Raw genomic sequence first — 24677 nt, 5'->3', positions numbered from 1 at the left:
TTTTTTTTTTTTTTTTTTTTTTTTTTTTGTAAATGGAATTATTCTCTTAATTTCTCTTACTGTTACTTCATTATTAGTATATAAAAATGCTATAGATTTCTGTATTTTGGATTTTGGATCTTGCAACTTTACTGAATTCAGTGATCAGTTATAGTAGTTTTTTGGTGGAATATTTAGGGTTTTCTATATATAGTATGTCATCTGTAAATAGTGTAAGTTTTACTTCTTGCCAATTTGGATACCTTTTTTTTTTAAAGATTTTATTTATTTGACAGAGAGAGAGAAGACACAAGCAGGGTGGGGCAGAGCAGCAGGCAAAGGGAGAGTCCTGCTTTGCAGAGAGCCTTATGCAGGACTCGATCCTAGAATCCTGGGGTCATGACCTGAGCCACCTGCCATCTGAGCCACCCAGGCAGCCCAGGATACCTTTTATCTAAATCTGATTTCTAAAAAAAGAAAATGGGAACTTTTAGCTAATATAACTTACAAATGTAGGAATAAACTGGCTTTAAGCACAGTTCTCAAATAATGCCATGGAAAACTCAGTCTTGCACTTTAGCTCGACTGTTTTCTTCTTTGTGGCCTTTCTTCATGGGCTTAATTTCTCAGAGTAGTGACTTAGGCACCTCAGGTTTATATCCTTAAGAGTTTAATAATCTGTTAGGAAGGAAGGTGCTTTGTTCCCTTAGTTTCTAACAGAAGTAGTTGGCCTGTTGGATTAGCTTGGCTTAGATCACATGTCCATCCCTAAACCAGTCTTTTGGACAGCAGGCTTCATTGTGGTGGTTGGCTATGCATGGGTCATGTATCTACTTCTAGAGGACACTGGTAGTGGTCAGTTCTATTTTAACCAGGTGATATCCCAAAGGAATGCTGAATGCTGTTATCAGAAGGGGCTATACATCCTGGGGCAAGCAAAACAACAAATGTTCACTGTGTTAATGCCTTTTAAACAAAGAAGTAGGAAAGAATGCACCAGCAGAGATACTTGCCCTAATCACGTAACTGGAAATTCTCACAGTGCTTCCTAAGGAGAGTTAGTCAGTGTTTCTTCAGATTCTCCTATATGATGGATAAACTCATTTTATGTCTGTATGTGATTTTATATGGTGTGATTTATTTGGAATAATTGTATATATACACCGGGTTTACAGGTTATAATAAAGGATAATAGTCTTGTGTTGACACCATCACACATCAAAGCCTACATGTTGATGACTCTTCAAGGGTTAGAATATTTACATCAGCATTGGATTCTACATAGGGTAAGGTTTTTAACCAATATGATTGATTCTTTATGTTTTAGTCAAGTTTAATATAGTCAGTTATTACATAAATGGTCTAAATATGTGTATTTTAAAATAAAAATAGAGCCCGGCCATTTTTTTCCCATCTTCCTCTGGGTGTTCCCTTCAGTTTTTCTACCAGGTGGTGACATGAAGACCATAAAATGCTACATAAAATTTAGAAATAGAAGAGACCCAGTTCTTCATTTTTTTCTTAGGTGAAAAGATAAGTTGCTCTATCACCTGACCAAGGTTATATATATTTTTTCAAGGTCAGTAGCTAGTAACTGACAGAATATTAAAATCTACATGTTTTGGCTTTAAGTCCAGTGTTCTTTGTGCTATACCTGTACTATTGTGACAAGGGGAAAAAAATACAGTGAGTCTGGATTAAATTCTACAACACTAAAATATTTTTAGAAAAAATATTTTTAGTAACTCTAAAATTCTGTGAAGTAATAAAGTTTCTGAAATGGTTGAGTCAATGTTAGAAACGTTCAGCTCTTGAAACAAGGCTGATAATATCAATAGGTAGATGTTCTTAGGCACTCTATTTAGATAAATAGCTAAGAATACATATAGTCAGTAATTCTCATACCTTTAACTTAGAATCCCTTTTACGTTATTGCTAATATCTTTTTAGTATATATTTTGAAGAATTTGTTCCTCATCCTCTCTAAATGCATCATATTTTTATTTACTGAAATTCCTATGTATTACTGTTATTAAATAAATAGCAGGAACTGTTTATTGAGTTCCTAGTCATTGCAGTAGCCTCTTTATAGAAAACGCTAAATTTAATCCTCACAGCAACCCTCTGAGGTAGGTAAATTGGAAGCTCAGTGACCCAAGGTCTTGATCCAAGGTCTCACCAAGTAATATAACCAGTCTTATTTAGCATTAGTAAGATTTTAAGTCAATGAAAAAAAAGTACTGATTGTTGTTTAAATTTAGGGTTTTACCCTGTTTTTTGCCACGTTTAAAGTTAAGCCAACTAAATGTAGCATTATGGTATTCTCTACCACCTGCTGACATGTTTATTTAAAATCTCCATGATACAGGATCTAAAACCAAACAACTTGTTATTAGATGAAAATGGAGTTCTAAAACTGGCAGATTTTGGCCTGGCCAAATCATTTGGGAGCCCCAATAGAGCTTATACACATCAGGTTGTAACCAGGTAAGAACTGGTTTAAAAAAATTTAAAGTTTATATTGTGTAGGATTAGATTTTTGTTTTGTTTTGTTTTGTTTTAAGATTTTATTTGAGAGAGCGACAGAGACTGCATAAACAGCGAGGAGGAGGCAAAGGGAGAGGGTGATGCAGATTCCCTGCTGAGCAGGGAGCCCAATGTGGGGCTCAGTCCCAGGACCCTGAAATCATGACCTGAGCTGAAGGCAGACATTTAACCAGCTGAGCCACCCAGGCGTCCGTGTTTGTGTTTTTTAAAGGAAGCTCTGTGTAGGCCTAACCTGGAGCTTGAAGTCAGGACCCTGAGAGCAAGAGTTATATGCTGTACCAACTGAGCCAGCCAGGCACCCCCTGAAAGAGTTTTTAAAAGGATAAGAAGGGGCACCTGGGTGGCTCAGTGGGTTAAAGCCTCTGCCTTTGGCTTGGGTCATGATCTCAGGGTCCTGGGATCGAGCCCCACATCGGGCTCTCTGCTCAGCAGGGAGCCTGTTTCCCCCTCTCTCTCTCAGCCTACCTCTCTGCCTGCTTGTGATTTCTCTGTCAAATGAATAGATAGAATGTTAAAAAAAAAAAAAAGGAGAAGAAAATAGGAACTGGAGATAGTAAAAACAGATAGTAAGAGGTTATTCTGGTTATTTCAGAATAACCAGAGAATGTGGAGGTAGCTGTTACAGGAAGTTGGGCCTAAAGAAGTTTTTCTTGTTTATTACTTTGTTTTTTAGTTTATTTTTTAAGGCTGAAGAAATTATCGTATGTTCGAACACTAGTGGGAAAAGTCTAGTGAAGAAGAAAACATTGATATAGGAGAAAGAATTTCGGTATCTTAGAAAATAGGCAAGAGAGCATGGTACCTGGTGCCCCAAGTTGACATATTGGCATTAAAACAGTCCAGGACAGTTCATCTGAAGTTACAGTTGGGAAAGGCAGATTGTGAGATTGTGTGAATATGAAAGACTATAGGTGAGTCCGTGGAATTGTTTTTACTTTTTTCTTTTTTTTTTTTTTCCCCAATTATTTGGATATTTTTCAGTGAAGTTGGAAATAAGGTGGCTTAGAGGAAGGATGGTTTTGAGAGTTTCAGAAAGAGAGAAGGCATTAATCATTTAAGAATGGAAAAGTTGGGGGTGCCTGGGTGGCTCACTGGGTTAAAGCCTCTGCCTTCAGCTCAGGTCATGATCCCAGGGTCCTGGGATTGAGCCCCACATCAGGCTCTCTGCTCAGCAGGGAGCCTGCTTCCTCCTCTCTCTCTGCCTGCCTGCTTCTCTGCCTACTTATGATCTTTATTTGTCAAATAAATTAATGAAATCTTAAAAAAAAAAAAAAAAAAAAAACCAAACCCTTTAAAAAAAAAAAAATGGAAAAGTAGGGGCACCTGGGTGGCTTAGTGGGTTAAACCCTCTGCCTTCAGCTCGGATCATGATCCCAGGATCCTGGGATCAAGCCCCATATCAGGCTCTCTGCTCAAGAGGGAGCCTGCTTCCCCCCCTCTCTCTGCCTTGCCTCTCTGTCTACTTGTGATCTCTCCCTCTGTCAAATAAAGAAATAAAATCTTAAAAAAAAAAAAAATGGAAAAGTATATGGGCCGAGGACATGTGTCATTTCCAGTATGGAACTACTTTTTTTTTTTTTAAAGACTTTTTCTTTATTTCTTCATGAGAGACAGAGAGAGACAGAGGCAGAGGGAAAACCAGGCTCCCCACTGAGCTGGGAGCCTGATGTGGGACTCGATCCCAGGACCTGGGGATCATTACCTGAGCTGAAGGCAGACACTTAACCAACTGAGCCACCCAGGTGTCCTGGAACTGCTAGGTTTTATAGTCAGTTTTTCTTGAGTTAATGGAATACATAAAAGTAAATTTCATCAGTGGGATGATGTTTTGCTGAGGAGTTTTCTCCCAGAAGTACTTTAATAATTGCATTTTTAAATTACATTTTTAAAAAATTTATAATTTTTTATTAACACATAATGTATTATTAGCTCCACAGGTACAGGTCTGTGGATCGTCAGGTTTACACACTTCACAGCACTCACCGTAACACATACCCTCCCCAATGTCCATAACCCAACCACCCACTCCCTCCCCGCCCTCCCCTCAGTAACCCTCAGTTTGTTTTGTGAGATTAAGAGTCTCTTATGGTTTGTCTCCCTCCCGATCTCATCTTTAAAATTACATTTCTTTTTGTTCTTCAGGTGGTATCGGGCCCCTGAGTTACTCTTTGGAGCTAGAATGTATGGTGTAGGTGTGGACATGTGGGCTGTTGGCTGTATCTTAGCAGAGCTTCTTCTGAGGGTAAGTCTAGGATTGATATATACACTATGATATTGTAATAGCTATTTGTTTGTATAACTTGCATAAGAATTGTCTTCCCATAGATAATTCTCAGAGAGGAGCACCATTCTTCTAAAAAAAGCCAACAAATAGACCAATTTAAAAAAAAAAAGCATCTTCTCCGCTGCAACCTTTTTGTTAATGGGAAATGAGAAGACCTCTTATTGAGGACAATAAAGATTTTATAGATCATTTCTGTAATCTGAAATAAAGCTATAATAACTCATCAGGCTGTAATACTGTAACATCTCTGCTGTAACTAAAAGTGTTAGGATGCACTTTTGTAGTCCTGGGACTTTTCTTGTTTGGGGCTATTAAAAGTAACACTTTAGGAAATGTGTAAAACCAGCCGCTACAGCTGCACTCTCAGCAGTGTATGTAAGATTATTTTAATTCTGTTCAAACTAAGCAGTTGTGGTGGTCCTGTAGCATTTCCCTGGACTGAAACCGTCTTGAAATAAAACATTGTCTCGCTACCCTCACTGGAGAGAAAGATGGTGCCTTAGAAACTTTGTTGAGCTATAAAGTTTAGTTTAGCCTTTCTGCATAATGAAGGCAAAGGAATAGTGGGGAATCCTTCTGAAGCTGGGAGTTTTTTCCTCCCTACTTTCCATTTTCCAACCCCTACTCTTCTCAAGTGATACGTATTTAAAGAAATGTGAACCCAAAACACAAAAATATAGCTTTTCAGTTCCTTGAACACAGAAAATAGTTTCTATATGCTACAAAGAAAAATTACCTTCTCAAACATCTTGTTTAGTTTGGTGTGAGTTCTGTGCATCGTTTAGAGAAGCTCACTCCTGTGGGTGCTTGCAGAAGAAATACTAACATAATTTAGATTTGAAGATGAATAGTAATCCCTGTGCTAATGATGGGTTCTGTGGATAAGCTGGCATGACAGCTCTGCTACTCACAAAAACACAGAGTTTTGTCAGCTGTCAGTTCTGTCAGCTCCTCAAAACACAGTTCATTCATTACCAAGATACAACCATAGCCCCTAATGTTATGATTTATCGTTCCATTGAGAAAGTAAGTGGAGAGAGACAGAAGTTAAGAATGAACAGGTTAGGGCGCCTGGGTGGCTCAGTGGGTTAAGCCTCTGCCTTCAGTTCAGGTCATGATCCCAGGGTCCTGGGATCGAGCCCCGCATCGGGCTCTTTGCTCAGCAGGGAGCCTGCTTCTTCCTCTCTCTCTCTGCCTGCCTCTCTTACTACTTGTGATCTCTCTCTGTCAAATAAATAAAAATAAAAAAATTTAAAAAAAAAGAATGAACAGGTTAGAGGTGCGCCTTAGTGTCTCAGTTGGTTACATGTCCGACTCTTGATTTTGGCTCAGGTCATTATCTCAGGGTTGTGTATATAGCCTTGGGATTCTCTCCCTCTTCCCCCCACTGACACAGCTGTTCACACTCTCTCTCCTTAGGTTTTTTGGGTTTTTTTTGTTTTTTTTTTGTTTTTTTTTCAGATTGTATTTATTTATTTGAGAGAGACAGTATGAGCAGGGATGAGGGGCAGGAGGAAAAGGGAGAAGCAGACTCCTTGCTAAGCAGAGATCCTGATGAGGGACTTGATCCCAGGACTCTGGAATCGTGACCCAGGCTAGACACATATGTTTAACCAACTCAGCCACCCAGGTGCCCAAGTGATAATTATATCTTAAAGATTTTTGATATGGCAGGGCAAAACTCCCCCCACCATTATAAATTATCTTGAGGGGTGCCTGGGTGGCTCAGTGGGTTAAAGCCTCTGCCTTTGGCTCGGGTCGTGATCTCAGGGTCCTGGGATTGAGCCCCGCATTGGGGAGCCTGCTTCCTCTTCTTTCTCTGCCTGCCTCTCTGCCTACTTGTGATCTCCCTCTCTGTCAAATAGATAAATAAAATCTTTTTAAAAAATTAAAAAAAAAAAGATATATAAATGCCATCCTTGAAACTAGGAGATGCCCGTTAATACCATGCCAGAGTATGGAAAATGAGAAATGAAGGCTGCTTAAATTTTACAGAAAAAGATGCCAACTAGAGGCAGTTCTGGCTTGACACACAGAATCCTAAAGTTGCTTAGTTATTGAGAAGCACCTGTGATTACTGATGATAATAATGAGGTATAGGCCTAAAAACTGGAGTTGGTGGAAAAAAATTGTGTATGGATAATTAATACCATGGTCCCTCTACACGTAAGCTAGGCCATTTCTGTTTGTCTCACTCTACCTCCACTTTAAAACTCCACTGGAGGTAGGTTTATTCTCTCAAGAAATTGAAACACAAATCTCCAGACATAGCCATCCTTAGATACCGTGGAGGATGTGGGTGAGTTGCTTTGGTGAAAACATGCAAATTACATGAAAGTCTGTATACTGAATAGTAAAACCTTCAATTTAGTTCCCTGCTCAGCTCCCAGAACCTTGGTAGCCTTTGTAATAAGCTTACTAGCTTATTAGATATTATTAATTATTAATTAATAATAGATATTAATTAATTATTAATATACTAGATATTATTTATTTATTTGACAGAGATCACAAGTAGGCAGAGAGGCAGGCAGAGAGAGAGGAAGGCTCTCTGCTGAGCAGAGAGCCCAATGTGGGGCTCGATCCCAGGACCCTGGGATCATGACCTGAGCTGAAGGCAGAGGCTTTAACCCACTGAGCCACCCAGGCACCCAAGCTAGTAACTCTTTAACCCAGGCAAAAGATAGAGGATCCTTTACTAGAAGAACTGAATGGCCCCAGAGAATAGACCCACAGAAAACTGGCATTAAACTCCCCACCCAATCTTTCTAGAGAAAGCCTGTGAGTTCTAATCAATGTTTTTAGTACCTTACCCTTGAATGTGAATGGTTAGTCATGATTACCACAGTTATCAAGGAGTTCGAGATATTTAATGAAGGCTTCCAACATGTAAGAATTACCAGGTAATTGGGAAGAATCATTAGATATTGGATGATGGGGTGGCTCAGTGGTTAAGCCTGCCTTCATTCAGGTCACAATCCCATGGTTGTGGAATCTAATCCTGCATCAGGCTCCTTGCTCAGTGGGGAGCCTGCTCCCTCTGCCTGCTGCTCCCCCTCTCAAATAAATAAATATAAAAAAATGATACTTGATGAAAGGATTTAGTGTGGAAGACTGACAACAAAAGAAATTTGTAGGGGGATGCCTGGGTGGGTCAGTCGATTAATTGTCTGTCTTTGATTCAGGTGGGACTGAGTCCCACGCAGGTTCCCTGCTCAGTGGGGAGTCTCCTTCTCCCTCTTCCTCTACCCCCTCCCTGCTCATGCTCTTTCTCTCTCACTCACTCACTCTCAAATAAATAAATAAAATCTTTAAAAAAAAAAGAAAGGCAGAAATTTGAGGAAAGTAAACAGGTAGCCGAAGAAATTTAACCCTCCATCTCTACCACACCTTCAGAGGACTAAGAGAACATACTCCATCTGTAAAAAAAAGAATATGATGCTCTATTACTAAAGGATCAGTCAAAGAATAAGGATATCTTGAAAATTTTTATGTAGGATAACTAAAAGCAAACAGAGACAGTGGAAAGATTGGGAAAGTAAGCTCAAGAATTCTTTCCTCAAGTAGGACCAAAAAATTAAGCTAACAGATTGATCCAGGATTGATCCTAGAATATAAGAAAAAAGAACAAAGAAAATGTAGGATAGGGGCACCTGGGTGGCTCAGTGGGTTAAAGCCTCTGCCTTCAGCTCAGGTCATGATCCCAGGGTCCTTGGATCAAGCCGCACATCGAGCTCTCTCTGCTCAGCAAGGAGCCTGCTTCCCCCTCACTCTTCTCTGCCTGCCTCTCTGCCTACTTGTGATCTCTGTCAAATAAATAAATAAAATCTTACTAAATAAATAAATGAATGAAAATGTAGGATAGGAAATTCACCAGAAAATAGCCTAGTATTGGTGGGTGTGAACTGAAAGTGCAACAAAGACTCTGTATAGTGAATGAAAAAAGACCCATGCCAAGGCGTATTGTAAAATTTCAGAGGACCAGACTATAAGGAAAATACTTTATTTCCAAGAGAGGAAAAACAGAGAGAGCTTATTACATAGAAACCATAATGAAGGATTAGGGGGAAAGAATGGTTTCAGACTTCTCAACAGTAGCACTGAAATCCTAAGGGCAATAGAATACATTGTGAAGGAAAATAATTTCCAACCTAGAATTTTGTGTCCATTTGTATTTTTCAGTTAGCTTTGAGAATAAATACAATTTATTACACTAAAAATTTTACATCTGCTTCCTTTCTTAGGAATTTATTTGAAGCTGTGCTCTACTATTACGTGAGAGTAAATCAAGAGAAAGATGTGGGATCCAGAGAACATGAGATTGAACACAGAAAAGGGGTGAATAGAATTCCTCATTTAATAGTGAAAGGAAGTTCTGAAGAAGCAGGTGTGCATCAGGCCTTGAGAGGAAATAGTCCATATTGAAGCAGAAGGGATGAGAGTTTCAGCAGGGGACTCTGGAGAGAAAAATGAGCCTCAGTGTACACACAAACAAGCTTCATCAATTTTTAACACATGATCAGCTTTATTTATAATTCCCTCACACCACATTTTTAAGCCACAAATCCCAGATATCATGCCATTTTCTCCATATACTATTTCTCTGAAAGATTTTTTCTCTAGAAGAATATTTTTTATCATAACCACAATACTGTTATCATCTGAGGAAAAGGAAGAATAAATCAGTACCTAGTCTGTGTTCAGATTTCCCACTTTTTCAGTCTTGGTAGTTTCTATGTCTCTAGGAATGCATCCATTTCTTCCAGATTGTCAAATCTGCTGGTATATAGTTGCTCATAATATGTTCTTATAATTGATTGTATTTCTTTTGTGTTGGTTGTGATATCCTCTTTCTTCTTTCCTTTTTTTTTTTTTTTTTAAGATTTTATTTATTTGGCAGCAATCACAAGTAGGCAGAGTGAGGCAGGGAGAGAAAGGGAAGCAGGCTCCCCGCCAAGCAGAGAGCCCGTTGCGGGGCTCAATCCCAGGACTCCGGGATCATGACCTGAGCCAAAGATAAGAGGCCTTAATCCACTGAGCCACCCAGGCGCCCCATGATCTCCTCTTTCATTCATGATTTTATTAACTTGGTTTTCCATTTCTGCTCTGATCTTTATTATTTCTTTTTTTCCTGCTGGGTTTAGGCTTTCTTTGCTGTTCTTTCTCCAGCTCCTTTAGGTGTAGGGTAAGTTGTGTATTTGAGACCTTTCTCGTTTCTTGAGAAAGGCTTATGTTGCTATATAACTTACTCTTATGACCGCCTTTGCTTTATCCTGAAGATTTTTAACAGTTGTGTTTTCAGTTTCATTTGTTTCCCTGAATTTAAAAATTTTTTTTTTTTAAAGATTTTATTTATTTATTTGACAGAGAGATCACAAGCAGGCAGAGAGGCAGGCAGAGAGAGAGGAGGAAGCAGGCTCCCCGCTGAGCAGAGAGCCCGACGCGGGGCTCGATCCCAGGACTCTGAGATCATGACCTGAGCCGAAGGCAGCGGCCCAACCCACTGAGCCACCCAGGCGCCCCTAAAAAAATTTTTTTAAAGATTTTATTTATTTATTTGACAGAGAGATCACAAGTAGGCAGAGAGAGAGGGAGGGGGAAGCAGGCTCCCCGCTGAGCAAGGAGCTCGATGCAGGACTCAATCCCAGGACCCTGAGATCATGACCTGAGCTGAAGGCAGAGGCTTTAACCCACTGAGCCACCCAGGCGCCCTTAAATTTTTTTTTTAATGAATGGGTTGACCCATTCATTCTTTAGTAGGATGCTCTTTGGGCTCCATGTATTTGCGTTCTTTCCAACTTTCCTCTTGTGATTGAGTTCTAGTTTCAAGCATTGTTTTCTGAGAATATGCAGGGAGTGATCCCAATCTTTTGGTACCGGTTGAGACCTGATTTGTGACCCAGGATGTCATCTATTCTGGAGAATGTTCCATGTGCAGTAGAGAAAAAAAGTGTATTCTTTTGCTTTGGGGTGGAATGTTCTGAGAATATTTGTGTTGTCCATCTGGTCCAGTGTGTCATTTAAAGCCTTTATTTCCTTCTTGATCTTTTGCTTGGATGATCTGTCCGTTTCAGTGAGGGAGGTGTTAAAGTCCCCCACTGTTACTGTGTTATTGTCAATGTGTTTCTTTGATTTTGTTATTAATTGGTTTATATAATTGGCTGCTCCCATGTTAGGGGCATAGATATTTACAATTATTAGATCTTCTTGGACAGACCCTTTACATATGATATAGTGTCCTTCCTCATCTCTTATGATAGTCTTTGGCTTAAAATCTAATTTATCTGATATAAGGATTGTCACCCCAGCTTTCTTTTGATGTCCATTAGCATGGTAGATGGTTTTCCACCCCCTCATTTTAAATCTGGAGGTGTCTTTGGGTCTAAAATGAGTTTCTTGCATAGAGCATATCGATGGGTCTTGTTTTTGTTTGTTTGTTTGTTTGTTTTTTTATCCATTCTGATACCCTGTGTCTTTTGATTGGGGCATTTAACCCATTTACATTCAGGGTAACTATTGAAAGGTATAAATTTAGTGACATTGTATTGCCTGTAAGGTGACTGTTACTGTATATTGTCTCTGTTTTTTTCTAGTCTATGTTACTTTTAGGTTCTCTCTTTACTTAGAGGACCCCTTTCAATATTTCCTGTAGGGCTGGTTTGGTGTTTGCAAATTATTTTAGTTTTTATTTGTCCTGGAAGCTTTTTATCTCTCCTTCTATTTTCAGTGACAGCCCAGATGGATATAGTATTCTTGGCTGCATATTTTTCTCATTTAGTGCTCTGAGTATATCATGCCAGTTCTTTCTGGTCTGCCAGGTCTCTGTGGATAGGTCTGCCTATCTAATGTTTTCTACCATTGTAGGTCCTCTTATCTGAGCTGCTTTCAGGATTTTCTCTTTGTATCTGACACTTGGAAGTTTTACTGTTAGACGATGGGGTGTTGACCTGTTTTACTGATTTTGAGGAGGGTTCTCTGTGCCTGCTGGATTCTGATGCAGGTTTCCTTCCCCATATTAGGATTGTTCTCTGCTATGATTTGCTCCAGTATATCTTTTTCCCCTCTCTTTCTGCTTCTCCTGGGATCCCATTATTCTAATATTGTTTCATCTTATGGTATCACTTATCTCTTGAATTCTCTCCTCATGATTGAGTAGTTGTTCATCTCTCTTTTTCTCAACTTCTTTATTCTTCATCATTTGGTCTTCTATATCACTAATTCTTTCTTCTGCCTCAATTATCCTAGCAGTTAGAGCCTACATTTTTTATTGCACCTCATTAATAGCTTTTTTTATTTCGATTTGGTTAGATTTTAGTTCTTTTATTTCTCTAGAAAGGGATTCTCCAGCTAGTATCTTTATAATCGTCATTCTGAACTCTAGTTCTGACATCTTTGTAATGTCCCTGTTGATTAAGTCCCTGGCAGTCGGTACTGCCTCTTGTTTTGTTTTGTTTTGTTTTGTTTTTTCTTTAAGTGTTTCTGTTGTGTCATTTTGTCCAGAGAAGAGTAGATGAATGAGAGAACAAAATGGTAAAAAGGTAACAACTACCCTTGAAAAATAAACACTAAAAAATCAGAAGAGAACTGAAATGGGGGAGGAAAGAAAGGGGAAAGAAAAAGAAGAATGTGATCAGGCTGGTGAACAGAGCAGAGCCACACACTAGATTTTGGCTGTATCTTGGTCTGTTAAAGGAAACTGCCTCCCAAAATTTTAAGGAAAGAAAATCATGTATATATTTTAAGGAAAGAAAATCATGTGTATATATATATGAAAATCATACACACACGCACACACACACGTACATATATACACACAAAATAAAGGTAAATATGATGAAAGGATGGAATGTGACTATAAAGATGAAAATTTTAAAAGATTTTAAAAAAAGAATTGATAAGTTGATTGAAAAAATAAAGAAAAAAAGTTAAAAAAAAATGTGATCAGGTGGGAGACTAGAACAAAGCCATATACTAGATTTAGGATATATTTTGGTCTGTTAGAAGAAACTGTATCTCAAAATTTTAAATAAAGAAAAACATGTATATATACAAGAAATAAGGTTAAATATAATGAAGAGATAGAATATGACTGTAAAAATGAAAATTAAAAATTTTTAAAAAGTAATTGATATGGTAGGATGGTTAAAATGGGAAAGTGGAAAAATTAAATAAAAATAGAAAAAAAAAAACCAAGGAAAATTTTAAAAATCAACTTTGAAAGACAAAAGAATCTTGGGGGAAAAGCTGTAAATTCTATGTGCTGTATTCTCCTAACGCTGGAGTTTTTCAGTTCTCATTGGTCACCAGACTTGGTTTTGCCTGGATGTTCTTGCTGATCTTCTAGGGGTGGGGTCGTTGCAGTGATTCTCAACTGTCTTTGCCCGAGGCAGAATTGCTCCATCCTTGCCAGGGGCTGGGCTAAATAATCTTGCTTTTCGGTAGCTTTCATTCCTCGAAAGCTTTCTGTACAGCTGTGGAGGACAAGAATGAAAATGGCAACCTCCCAGTCTCCAGCCCTGGAGGAGCCGAAAGCTCAGGCCTCCCCCTTCAGTGATTCCTCAGAGAAAAGCAGTCAATCACACCTGTCTCCCTGTTCTCCATAGGCACTCTGTGCTTGCCCAGCCTGTGACCGAGCGTTTTTATCTCTGACACACAGCCCCGTTTGGAGTTTCCAAACCCAGACGATTCCTGCAGCACATTCCAGTGCTGCTTCTCCCTGGGAAGGAAGGGAAGTCTCCCAGGATCTGCCACTTGTTGAGTCCCTGCTCAAAGAGCAGTTGCCCGACTGTACCTTGGATCCAGTTTATGGCAACAGCAAGCTGAGAGCCCACTCCTTGGCTCCATTTCTGCAGCTGGCTTTCCTGCTCCGATACTTGGGAACTCTGCCTCACTCTGGCATCCCTGGCCTTTCTGTGACCCTGAGGGTCCTGAGACCACACTGTTTCAGCAAGGATTACATCCCCCCGCTTAGCCACTGGAGTGATGTCCCTTAGTGGAACAGACTTCTAAAACTTCTGATTTCGTGCTCTGCTGCTCTGTCATTTGCTGAGGCTCCCTCCATGGTCTGTCTTCCTGTGTATATATATATATATATATATTTATTCCTGGATTCTCTTTTTTGCATGTCTGCCCTTCCAGAAAGTGGTCGCTATTCTGTTCATAGATTTGCTGCTGTTCTTTTCTTCAGTCTCTTGTTGAGTTTGTAGGTGTTCAGAATGGTTTGATAACTATCTAGCTGAATACCTGGGACTAGACAAAATTTAGGTCTCCTACTGCTCCACCATCTTGCTCCTCCCTCGATGAGGGTCCTTTTCTTCAGATTTTTTTTTTTTTTTTAAGATTTTTATTTATTTATTTGAGAGAGCACAAGTGGTGGCGGGGAGCAAAGGGAAGGGAGGAACAGATTCCCAGCTGCGCAGGGAGCTCAACATGGGACCTGGTCCTATGACCCTGGGATCATGACCAGAGCTAAAGGGAGATGCTGAACCATTTGAGCCACCCAGGCCCCCCTCTTCAGATCTCATAGTACAATTTATTTTAGTAGTCTTCAAAGTAAAAATATTAGCATGCCTAAAAATATTCATGCAGTGTTAGTATAACTTCAGGTTTCTTTTTTTGGGTACACATTTCATATACATAATAGTCTAGTGTTATACAAAGGGATTATATTAAGTCTTGATCCAGTCAGAAAATAGAATCCACACATTAAAAAGGGAAGTTTAATATTAATAATTAACTATAATTATCAATTGGAATAATGAAGGATTGACTAATAAAAAGTAATGAGAGGGGATCTTGCGTGGTGCATATGGTTAAGTGTCTGATTCTTGATTTCTTCTCAGGTCGTGATCTCAGGTTTGTGATATTGAGCCCCACAGTGGGCTCTGCTCAGTGCCGCATCTGCTTAAGACTCTCTCTCCTCTCCCTCCCCCCTTCACGAGTTTGAGTTCTGTCTCTCTCTAAAATGAATAAACCAAAGAAGAAAAGGTAAAGAGACTATTTTAAAGCATATAGGAGTAGACAAAAGGAGCAGCCACCCTAGGACTAATACAGAGCACCCAAGGAATAGGACCCAGGGACTGAATTCTAGACCTTGTAATGTGCAGAGTGTGGCTTACTGATGACAGAGAAGTTGCTATAGAGCTGTGTTGGCAGAACTTGTTGAAAGTCTGTCTTGCATGCAGAGGAAAGCTCTTCTTCGGGAGTTGGTTTTCTGGAGGCACTCTGCTACACAACCCTCTGTAGAGGGAAGCTGCTCTGTGCATTGGGCACTGAAGAATCTGCCCACATTTGTGGGAACCTGTTGGTAGAGAAGCTGAGAGTGCCGCAGGAGTCAGCTGGGCATACAAGCTAGAGCCAGGAAGCAAAATCTTCCTGTAGTGTTTATCAAGCAGCATCTGCTGACCGCTTTAGCTGGCAAAAGTAAAACATTTAAAGGCCCAAATCTATTTTCTTAGAAAAGGCAAAATGGATGAGCTTGGTGATAACTGGCAGAATTAAATGCTTTTTTGGCAGGGGTTGGTGCTGGTGGTGGTAGTAGTTGACAGTAATAGAAATGTGGGAAAGCTGGTACTTAATCTCATCTTCTCATTGAGCTGGTAAATTTCTTCAAGGCCTGTAATTGTATGAAAAGTCTCTCTTCACAGAGCAAACTCTTTTTTACTCTCCTATATATTTATGAAGATGTTTGAGGATGAATTGGAAAATAATATCTATATATATAGCAAGGATTTTAATTATTTACTAGTTTCTAATTTTTAACTTATCATTTATCCTTTTAAAGTTTGCCATTATACTTCTTCAGAGAAATAGTATGCCAAGATATTATTTAAATAAGATTGTAATATAGATGTTCTTCTGCCTGCCAGCCTTTGCTCCCGTACTTTTTTTTTTTTTAAAGATTTTTTATTTGTTTATTTGACAGACAGAGATCACAAGTAGTTAGAGAGGCAGGCAGAGACAGAGAGAGGGGTAGCAGGCTCCCCACCAAGCAGAGAGCCCAATGAGGGGCTCAATCCCAGGACCGTAGGATCATGACTGGAGCCGAAGGCAGAGGCTTAACCCACTGAGCCACCCAGGCTCCCCTGCTCCTGTACTTTAGCTAGAATAATTTTCCTCCATCTTAAGACTTTTCCTCTGGCTAACTCTTTCATTTTTCAACTTTCACTGGTTGGTTCTTCCTCTAGGAAGCCTTCCTTGGCTTTTGTAGAGTAGGCTAGGTGCTGTTTTGTGTATGCTAGGATCCTGTGCTCTCCCTGAAAACATCATCTGGGAGATGCCCCTTTAGTTGTACTACCAGCATTCCCCACAGTGACCCCATGGGAGAGCAAAAAGTGTCTTGTTCACTTCTTTTTTCTTTTTTTTTTTTTAAAGTATGTTCCACACCCAGCATGGAGCCAGGTGTGGGGCTTGAAGTCTCAACCCTGAGATCAAGACTTGAGCTGAGATCAAAAGTTGGACACTCAACTGACCAAGGAACTCAAGTGTCCTTGTCTTGTTCCCTACTTTAAATGCCTAAGGTTTAATTAATTACCACATACTTATTACATAGTGTTTTTTAAAGATTTGTGGAGTGAATATAATGGGAAGCACGGTGCTCTTCATTTGATTAGCAGCAGTAGGATCTAGTGACACATCTGGTGTACCTCAGACTTCATTTTTATTTTTGTTACAGCTTAGTTTTTTTATGGAATTTGTAGTATTATTTGTGTATCTATTATAAACCACCTTGAAATACCTACATCTCACTCTCTTCCAGGTTCCTTTTTTGCCAGGAGATTCAGACCTTGATCAACTAACAAGAATATTTGAAACTTTGGGCACACCAACTGAAGAACAGTGGCCGGTAAGCCTTCATACATGTTCTTTGAAATTTTGTTAGGACTCTATGTTGCTGTCATGTAGGTATTACTTAAAGAAATGTATTCATTTTCTTAAGTTACTAGTAATACATACTTTGAAAAATTTATGTCAAATAGAAAGTTAAAATTGTGATATACTGTCCAGCCTCCTTTGTATATGTTGCCCTTTCTCCATCCCAGTAATTCCCATCCCAGGGTTAATCACTGTCAGTTTGGTAGAAAATCTTGCTGTGAGGATACATACACAAGCATATAAACATAGAGTTGCATTTTCTGTCTTTTCTTTAATAAAAATGGGATCATACCATATAATTTTTTTGCAACCAACTTGCTCTTTTTTTTTTTTTTTAATAAGATTTTATTTATTTATTTGACCGAGAGAGACACAGCGAGAGAGGGAACACAAGCAGGCGGTAGTGGGAGGAGAAGCAGGCTTCCTGCTGAGCAGGGAGCCTGATGCGGGGCTCGATCCCCGGACCCTGGGATCATGATCTGAGCCAAAGGCAGACGCTTAACAACTGAACCACCCAGGCGCCCCCCCAACTTACTCTTTTTACTTAATATTTAGTACTGAGCTTTTTCTTTTTAACAGCTACATGATAATTCATTTTGGTGGGTATTTCATGTTTATCAACATCTTGGTGGATTTAGGGTATATTTGTAGAAGTTTCACCAACAGTTAAGATATATCAGTACCTTGAATATTTTTAACCTGTTACATTGTCTACAAAAAAATCTTAAATCTTGGGTAAAATTTACAATAATTCAAGTTGCTAAATTTTATATATTATAGTTCAGTAAGGTAATCTCACTTGTTTATTCTTAAAGATTTTATTTATTTATTTATTTATTTATTTGATAAAGAGCACAGGCAGGAGGGTAGGGCATCACGGATAGGGACAGATTGAGAGGGAGAAGCAGACTTCCCACTGAGCAGGGAACCTGATGAAGGACTTGATCCCAGGACCCCAAGATAATGACCTGAGCCAAAGGCAGACACTTAACTAACTGAGCCACCCAAGCACCCCTCACTTGTTTATTCTTAAAATTGTAATCCTTTAGATTTTCCTTCCTCTTAACAGCCCTATCTCCTCTAAGAATAAATATTAGAAAAGAGAGATTTTAATCAGACTTTACCTTCTGATTGAAACTGTGGTATACAAATTTTTTCAAGCTCTGAATAGCTATAGGAATCTCAGCAGGGGTTAGAGTAACCAGCTTAACCTTTCCATAGTACCAGAATGGCTAAGTCATAGCAGTGCTCACAGTACCAGGCCTTCTCCACAAGATTACGAATAAACTGGGCCATGGTTCCAGGATGGAAAGTCCAGTGCCCAGGACAGTCACTGAATCTGACCAAATGATTTTTGACAATGGTGCAAAGCAGTTCGATGGAAATCATTACATTCTCCATTTGACAGTTTTAGTTCTTCATTTGAGAGCTATGTGCCTTTCAGTCCCTAAGTTTGAATTATAAATATTTTTACAGGACATGTGTAGTCTTCCAGATTTTGTGACATTTAAGAGTTTTCCTGGAATCCCGTTACAACACATCTTCATTGCAGCAGGAGACGACTTGCTAGATCTCATACAAGGCTTATTCTTATTCAACCCATGTACTCGAATTACAGCGACACAGGTATTTTAGCATATCTTTCTTTTAATAGGAAATATGGGAATAATCTTAATTCTGGCATAGATAAAATAAAAGTAGAATTTCTTGAGATTTTCTAACATTCTTTAAATACTGTAAAGATGTGTTTTAGTTTTAAGGAATAACAAATTTTATCTTGTCCCCAAGCTACAAGCTGTTCAGACTGGTATTAAATTACATCATGTACACACAACAACAGGAGAATTTACTTTTGTTAAGGAAGATATAAATACATATTTATTTCATAATTAATTGGCTTCCAAGTAGTTTACCTAGAGAAGAAAAAATAAGAAGCATTCTGTACTTGTTAAAATAATGGTTGTGCTAAGCTTAATGCCAAAAGTGTTTCAGTTTTTTTTCCCATGAAATGCAGTCCCAGTATCCATGCTTATCATTGTCATAGTCAGAAAATGATAATGGGGAAGAAAATAATACAGTTCTTCTTCTTTTCTTTTTTAAAGATTTTATTTTTAAGTAACCTCTACACCCTACGTGGGGCTCAAACTCAAAACCCCGAGATCAAGAGCTGCATGCTCTTCTGACTGAACAAGCCAGGCACCCCAAAAATTGTATAATTTTTATTTGATTTTTTTATTTTAAAATTTTATCTATTTGACACAGAGAGCACAAGGAGGGATAGAGGTAGACAGATGGAGAGGGAGAGGCAGGTTCCCTGCCAAGCCGAGAGCCCACCATGCAGCCCTTGACCTGAGCCAAAGGTAGACACTCAACCAGCTGAGCAATCTAGGCACCCTGTATAGTTCTTGATACAACTTACGCTTACAAGAGATTGAAAGATACTCTAAACAGAACAATGATACTGATCCTTGTTTAAGGGAAATAAGAATCAAACTAAAAAAAAATTAGGAAGACCAAGAATGTCTGCTCTTATAAAAGAAGAGAAAAATGTTACCAAACAGAAAAATAGCCCTATAGATTGGTGGGGGAGGGGCAGAATCAATTTTCTTTGTCTCAAAAACAAGCACAAGACAAAAAAGGACAGTGTCACAAACATTTAAAATTGGGGCAGGGAAATCCAGGAATGCCTCACAGTACAATGATTTGACTTCATAAAGTAAGACTGATTAAAATGGAATGTCACAAGACTTCATATTTAACAAACCATGTTAATGTACATTATACCAAGGATTCAAAGGGATTTTTTTTTCCACTTAAGTTTATTATAAGCTACCAAATCATTGTCTAATGCATTTCTTTCTTTCTTTTTTAAAAAGATTTTATTTTATTTATTTATTTATTTGTCAAAGAGAGAGAGAGAAAGCACACAAGCAGGCAGAGTGAAAGGCAGAGGCTCCCTGCGGAGCAAGGAGCCCAATGAGGGACTCGATTCCAGGACCCTGGGGTCATGACCTAAGCTGAAGGCAGCAGCTTAACCGACTGAGCCACCCAGGCGCCCCATAATACATTTATTTCTATAGGCCATCTGTTTTTGGCGGTATATAATACTACATTAATACATATATGCTAGATATTTAACCATCAGAATTTCTTTTCTAATTTCAAACAAGTATCTCAGCATTACCTTCCCACCTTTACACATATACTTATTACCTTCATCAAAAGAAACTTGAGACTAGGTCAGATTATCTAGAAAGTTGTTTTCATTAGTAGTAAAACTCAAAATTTATAGAAAAATACTAATTGTGACAACTTATGTGTGTTATATTTTGATAGAATACATTTTCATTTTTTAATTTTTTTTAGATTTTATTTATTTATTTGACATACAGAGATCACAAGCAGACAGAGAGGCAGAGAAAGAGAGAGAGGGGGAAGCAGGCTCCCTGCCGAGCAGAGAGCCCGATGTGGGACTCAATCCCAGGACCCTGGGATTATGACCTGAGCTGAAGGCAGAGGTTTAAACCACTGAGCCACACAGGCGCCTCTAGAATGCATTTTTTTTTTTTAAAGATTTAATTTATTTATTTGACAGAGATCACGAGTAGGAAGAGAGAGAGGAGGAAGCAGGCTTTCCGCTGAGCAGAGAGCCCGATGCGGGGCTTGATCCCAGGACCCTGGGATCATGACCTGAGCTGAAGGCAGAGGCTTTAACCCACTGAGCCTCCCAGGCACCCCTTAGAATGCATTTTTTTTTTCAAGATTTTATTTATTTATTTGACAGAGATCACAAGTAGACAGAGAGGCAGGCAGAGAGAGAGGGAAGCAGGCTCCCTGCTGAGCAGAGAGCCCGATGTGGGACTCGATCTCAGGACCCTGAGATCATGACCTGAGCCGAAGGCAGCGGCTTAACCCACTGAGCCACCCAGGCGCCCCCTTAGAATGCATTTTTAAAAGCATGTTCTGGCTCATGGCTATCTGTCTTAAAGTTGGAATGAGATAATGTTCCTTTCTCAGATCTCTGATAGCTCAGAATTAGTTTAATTTACTTACGGAACTTCTTGATTTGGAAGAAATACTGTAGAAATTCAACTCTTTTGAAGTCATGAATCTCTAAATTATTACTGCAAATAATAGAATGTGGGAGGAAATGCTTGAAAAGTTTATATGGACTTTTTTATATTCCTGAAAGGATTATCCAAAAGGAATATTGTGGCTATAGGATGCAAATAAATTATGAATTTGACCAGTTTATCGTTTAGAATAAAACTATTTTTATGGAAAAAAAAAACCAAAACTATTTTTTTTTAAGGTTTTATTTATTTGACAGAGATCACAAGTAGTTAGAGAGGCAGGCAGAGAGAGAGGGAGAGGGAAGCAGGCTCCCTGCTGAGCTGAGAGCCCGATGTGGGACTCGATCCCAGCACCCTGAGATCATGACCTAAGCCGAAGGCAGCGGCTTAACCCAACAAGCCACCCAGGGGCCTCCAAAACTATTTTTTTTTAAATTTTGGACCAAAGTAAAGGAAATATTGTATCATAGAACATTGAGCAGGTAGAATATAGAAATAACATTGTGCAATTCCTTCCAAGTAAAATTTTTAATAATTTGCAGTGGATTGTTGGGTTTTAACACATTGTTTCCAACCTTTTGCATCATTTAAAAAAATGTATTTTCAAGAATTTATATTTACATGATTTGGAATTTTGAATACATATAGATTTTGTGACAAATTTTGAAGTTCTTTTTAAGTATTGTTTCTCTCTTTATGTGTTGAACTATAGAGCCCCTAAAGTGTAGAGAGCTGAATTATACAATGTCTTACTAAGGGTATTTCATGTTTAGTATAGGCTGTTTAACTGTGGAAAAGTTAGAAGGTAGTGTCTTTTTTTTTTTTTTAAGGTTTTATTTATTTATTTGACAGACAAAGATCACAAGTAAGCAGAGAGGCAGGCAGAGAGAAATAGGGGAAGCAGGCTCCCTGCTGAGCAGAGAGCCCGATGTGATGAGGGGCTTGATCCCAGGACCCTGAGATCATGACCTGAGCTGAAAGCAGAGGCTTTAACCCACTGAGCCACCCAGGTACCCCTATAGTGTCTTTTCTTACAGTAATAGAATTACCTGCTGATCTTAAGCTATTATATATTTATTTATAGTAGTTTGCTCATCTAAACTCTTGAAATCAATATCGTTTTGGAAGTGGGGTATTCACATAGTGTTTTTAATATTCCCAACAACTCTGGAAGTTAGATTTTCTTAAAAACAGTTCAGATAATCACTTAAAACCCTACTTTCCTTGGTATCTTCCATTTTTCAAGGCATTGAAAACTAAGTATTTCAGTAATCGGCCAGGGCCGACACCTGGATGTCAGCTGCCAAGACCAAACTGTCCGTTGGAAACTTTAAAGGAGCAGTCAAATCCAATTGTAGCAACAAAACGGAAGAGAACACAGGCTTTGGAACAAGGTAAAACTTCCATTTTCATAAGAAATGAAATGAATTCAGAAAACTCCAAGTAGGTAGTATATAGCTAGTGACCAAGGGGCAGCTAAGAAATGTAGATTGTGAGCTATTTCATAAGTGTGGTAGAGAATGTGGTATTTTAGCAATATTTGTTTCCACTGAAAATAATTAAATCAAGCTTTTTAAAAGGATATGGGCACTTTTGAGTGTACCTCAGAGTTGCAAGAACTTACCAGTATGTACCTTATTTTCTTTTAAGTTTTTATTGATGTATTGTATGCTTAATGTTAAATAAGTTTTATTAGCAAACCAAAGCCAGTAAAATGAATGTAGTTGGAATGCAGTAACTGGTTAGAATTGCCGTAAGATTAAATGTGAACAACCTCATTTTGTTTTCACCTAGGAGGATTACCCAAGAAGCTAATTTTTTAGTTACAGAGATCACTGGACAGTATATTACTACTGAAGGAAATAGTCAAAAAAGCAAATAATGGAGAAATAGTAAACATTAAGTAAATGCTGTAGAAGGAATTTGTAAATACTCCACACATGTAAAATATGTAAAACTGGATTATTTTTATTAAATTTATTTTAAAACAAACTTAATTCTGTTTTTTCTGATGAGAGTGCAAAAGTAATATTAAGTTCAATTCTTTGAAATGTCGAATTGAAAATGCATTAAGGAAACCTTAATAAAAATAATCATCAGTTACTTTGGTGAGTTGGCCCACACAGCATCACAGATATGTAGTAGCAGGGGTAGTATTCAAAACAGAGGCAGTAGTAGAATTGTTGCATATACCTGCTACCTAGAGCTAACAAATGTTGATATGCTAAATAGGAAAGAAAAAAGAAAAAATTACAAATGAAATTGAGCTCCCTTTAATATGTCATTCCATTCTTTTCCTTTTTACCTTCCCAAAAGGAGAGCGAATTTCAGGAAATGATTATGTCCTTCCATGATTTTATACTGCTATTTTATAAAAATTCATGTAGTAATATACCATATTGTTAAAATTTTATGAGTGATAGACTGTACATCTCGTAATTTTTTTTTACTCAAAACTTTTAAAGTCCCTTCCATGTCAATGCACATGGAAGGGACTTTAAAAGTTTAAAAGACTTTTAGGGGCACCTGGGTGGCTCAGTGGGTTAAAGCCTCTGCCTTCGGCTCAGGTCATGATCCCAGGGTCCTGGGATCGAGCCCCACATCAGGATCTCTGCTCAGCAGGGAGCCTGCTTCCTTCTCTCTCTCTGACTACTTGTGATCTCTGTCTGTCAAATAAATAAATAAAATCTTAAAAAAAAAAAAGTTTAAAAGACTTTTAAAAGACTTTAAAAGATACACATAGCTTAGTATCTGTTTAATATATAAAAATATATATATATAACACTACATATTCATGCTTTATGGATTATTTTTCTTGTGTTATATAAAAATTACCATAAGTATAGCACCTTAAAGTAACACAAATGTACTAGCTCACAGTTCTGTAAGCCAGATGTCTGACCTGGCCCAGCTGTGTTTCTTGCATAGGTCCAAATCAAGGTGTCAGTTGAACAGGTCTCTTTTCTGAGTTTCTAGGGAGGAATTGGCTTATAAGCTCATTCATTTCATGTAATTTTAATGCACATGCTTCCTGTCCTGGTCTGTTAGCCAGAGGCCTTTCCCAGCTTCTTAAGCAGTCCACATGCCTTGTCACATGGCATTCTCCATCTGTACACCAACAGCTGTGCTTAGAATCTGTTTGGTTTCCTTGTCTGCTACAAGAGAGAAAACTGTTTTCTTTAAAAGGACAAAATAGATGACATCAAAATTTAAAATGTCTATCAATGGAGTGATAAGCACAGAGTGAAAAGAACAATAGAAATTATTTCCGAATCATATATCTGATAAAAGATAACTCAATAAAAATAATTATATTAAAAAATGGGCAAAGGACTTGAATAGACAGTTCACCAAAGATGATATAGAAATGGCCAATAAGCACATGAAAAGGTGCTCAATGTCACTAGTCATTAGGGAAATGCAAATCAAAACCACAATGAGATATCACTTCATACCTGTTAGGATCTCTACTATCCCGCACCCCCCCCAAAAAAATCCCAGAAGGTAACAAGTGATGGTGAGGAGGTGGACAAATTGGGACCCTTGTGGATTTTTGGTTGGAATGTAAAATGGTGTCTGCTATGGAAAACTGGCCTGTCCTTAAAAAATTTTAAAGAGCATTTTCATATGATCTAGCAGTTTCATTTGAGTATATACCCCCTAAGATTGAATGCAGGGTCTCAAATATACATAGTTATTGACATTGTATGAAAGGATCTGTTTCACCTCATCATTTCTAGCACTCATAATCTTTGTGATCTTTGCTAATTTGGTATCTCATTCTAATTTACATTTTTAAAATTTCTACTGTGGTTGAATAGTTCCTCACATTGGCTAACCATATATAATCCCTTTTGTAAACTGTTGATTTAGATTCTTTGCTTTTGGAGTGTTCCAAATTTTATCAATTTATATGAATT

At 38.4% G+C, this 24677-nt stretch overlaps 1 protein-coding gene across 6 annotated transcripts in view; it reads left to right on the top strand.

The window, feature by feature from the left end:
- The window catches only part of CDK7 (cyclin dependent kinase 7), a 37767-nt gene that overhangs the window by 10476 nt on the left and 2614 nt on the right, over positions 1-24677 (top strand). For 5 of the 6 annotated variants that reach the window (XM_032849181.1, XM_032849159.1, XM_032849206.1 and 2 more), the window contains 7 exons: positions 1155-1265; positions 2348-2466; positions 4669-4768; positions 16569-16655; positions 18161-18310; positions 22004-22151; positions 22552-22749. In XM_032849181.1, coding sequence (XP_032705072.1) covers positions 1155-1265; positions 2348-2466; positions 4669-4768; positions 16569-16655; positions 18161-18310; positions 22004-22151; positions 22552-22580 — 744 coding nt within the window. In that variant the 3' untranslated portion in view covers positions 22581-22749. Of the gene's footprint in view, positions 1-1154; positions 1266-2347; positions 2467-4668; positions 4769-16568; positions 16656-18160; positions 18311-22003; positions 22152-22551; positions 22750-24677 lie in introns of those variants that run through there. The other variant, XM_032849171.1, reaches the window with a different exon arrangement.

Source organism: Lontra canadensis, unplaced genomic scaffold, assembly GCF_010015895.1.
Source record: "Lontra canadensis isolate GAN:19392208 unplaced genomic scaffold, GSC_riverotter_1.0 scaffold4, whole genome shotgun sequence".
Classification (NCBI taxonomy): domain Eukaryota; kingdom Metazoa; phylum Chordata; class Mammalia; order Carnivora; family Mustelidae; genus Lontra; species Lontra canadensis.
Note: the sequence above shows the minus strand (reverse complement) of the source record. Positions and strands in the feature narration are given on the sequence as shown.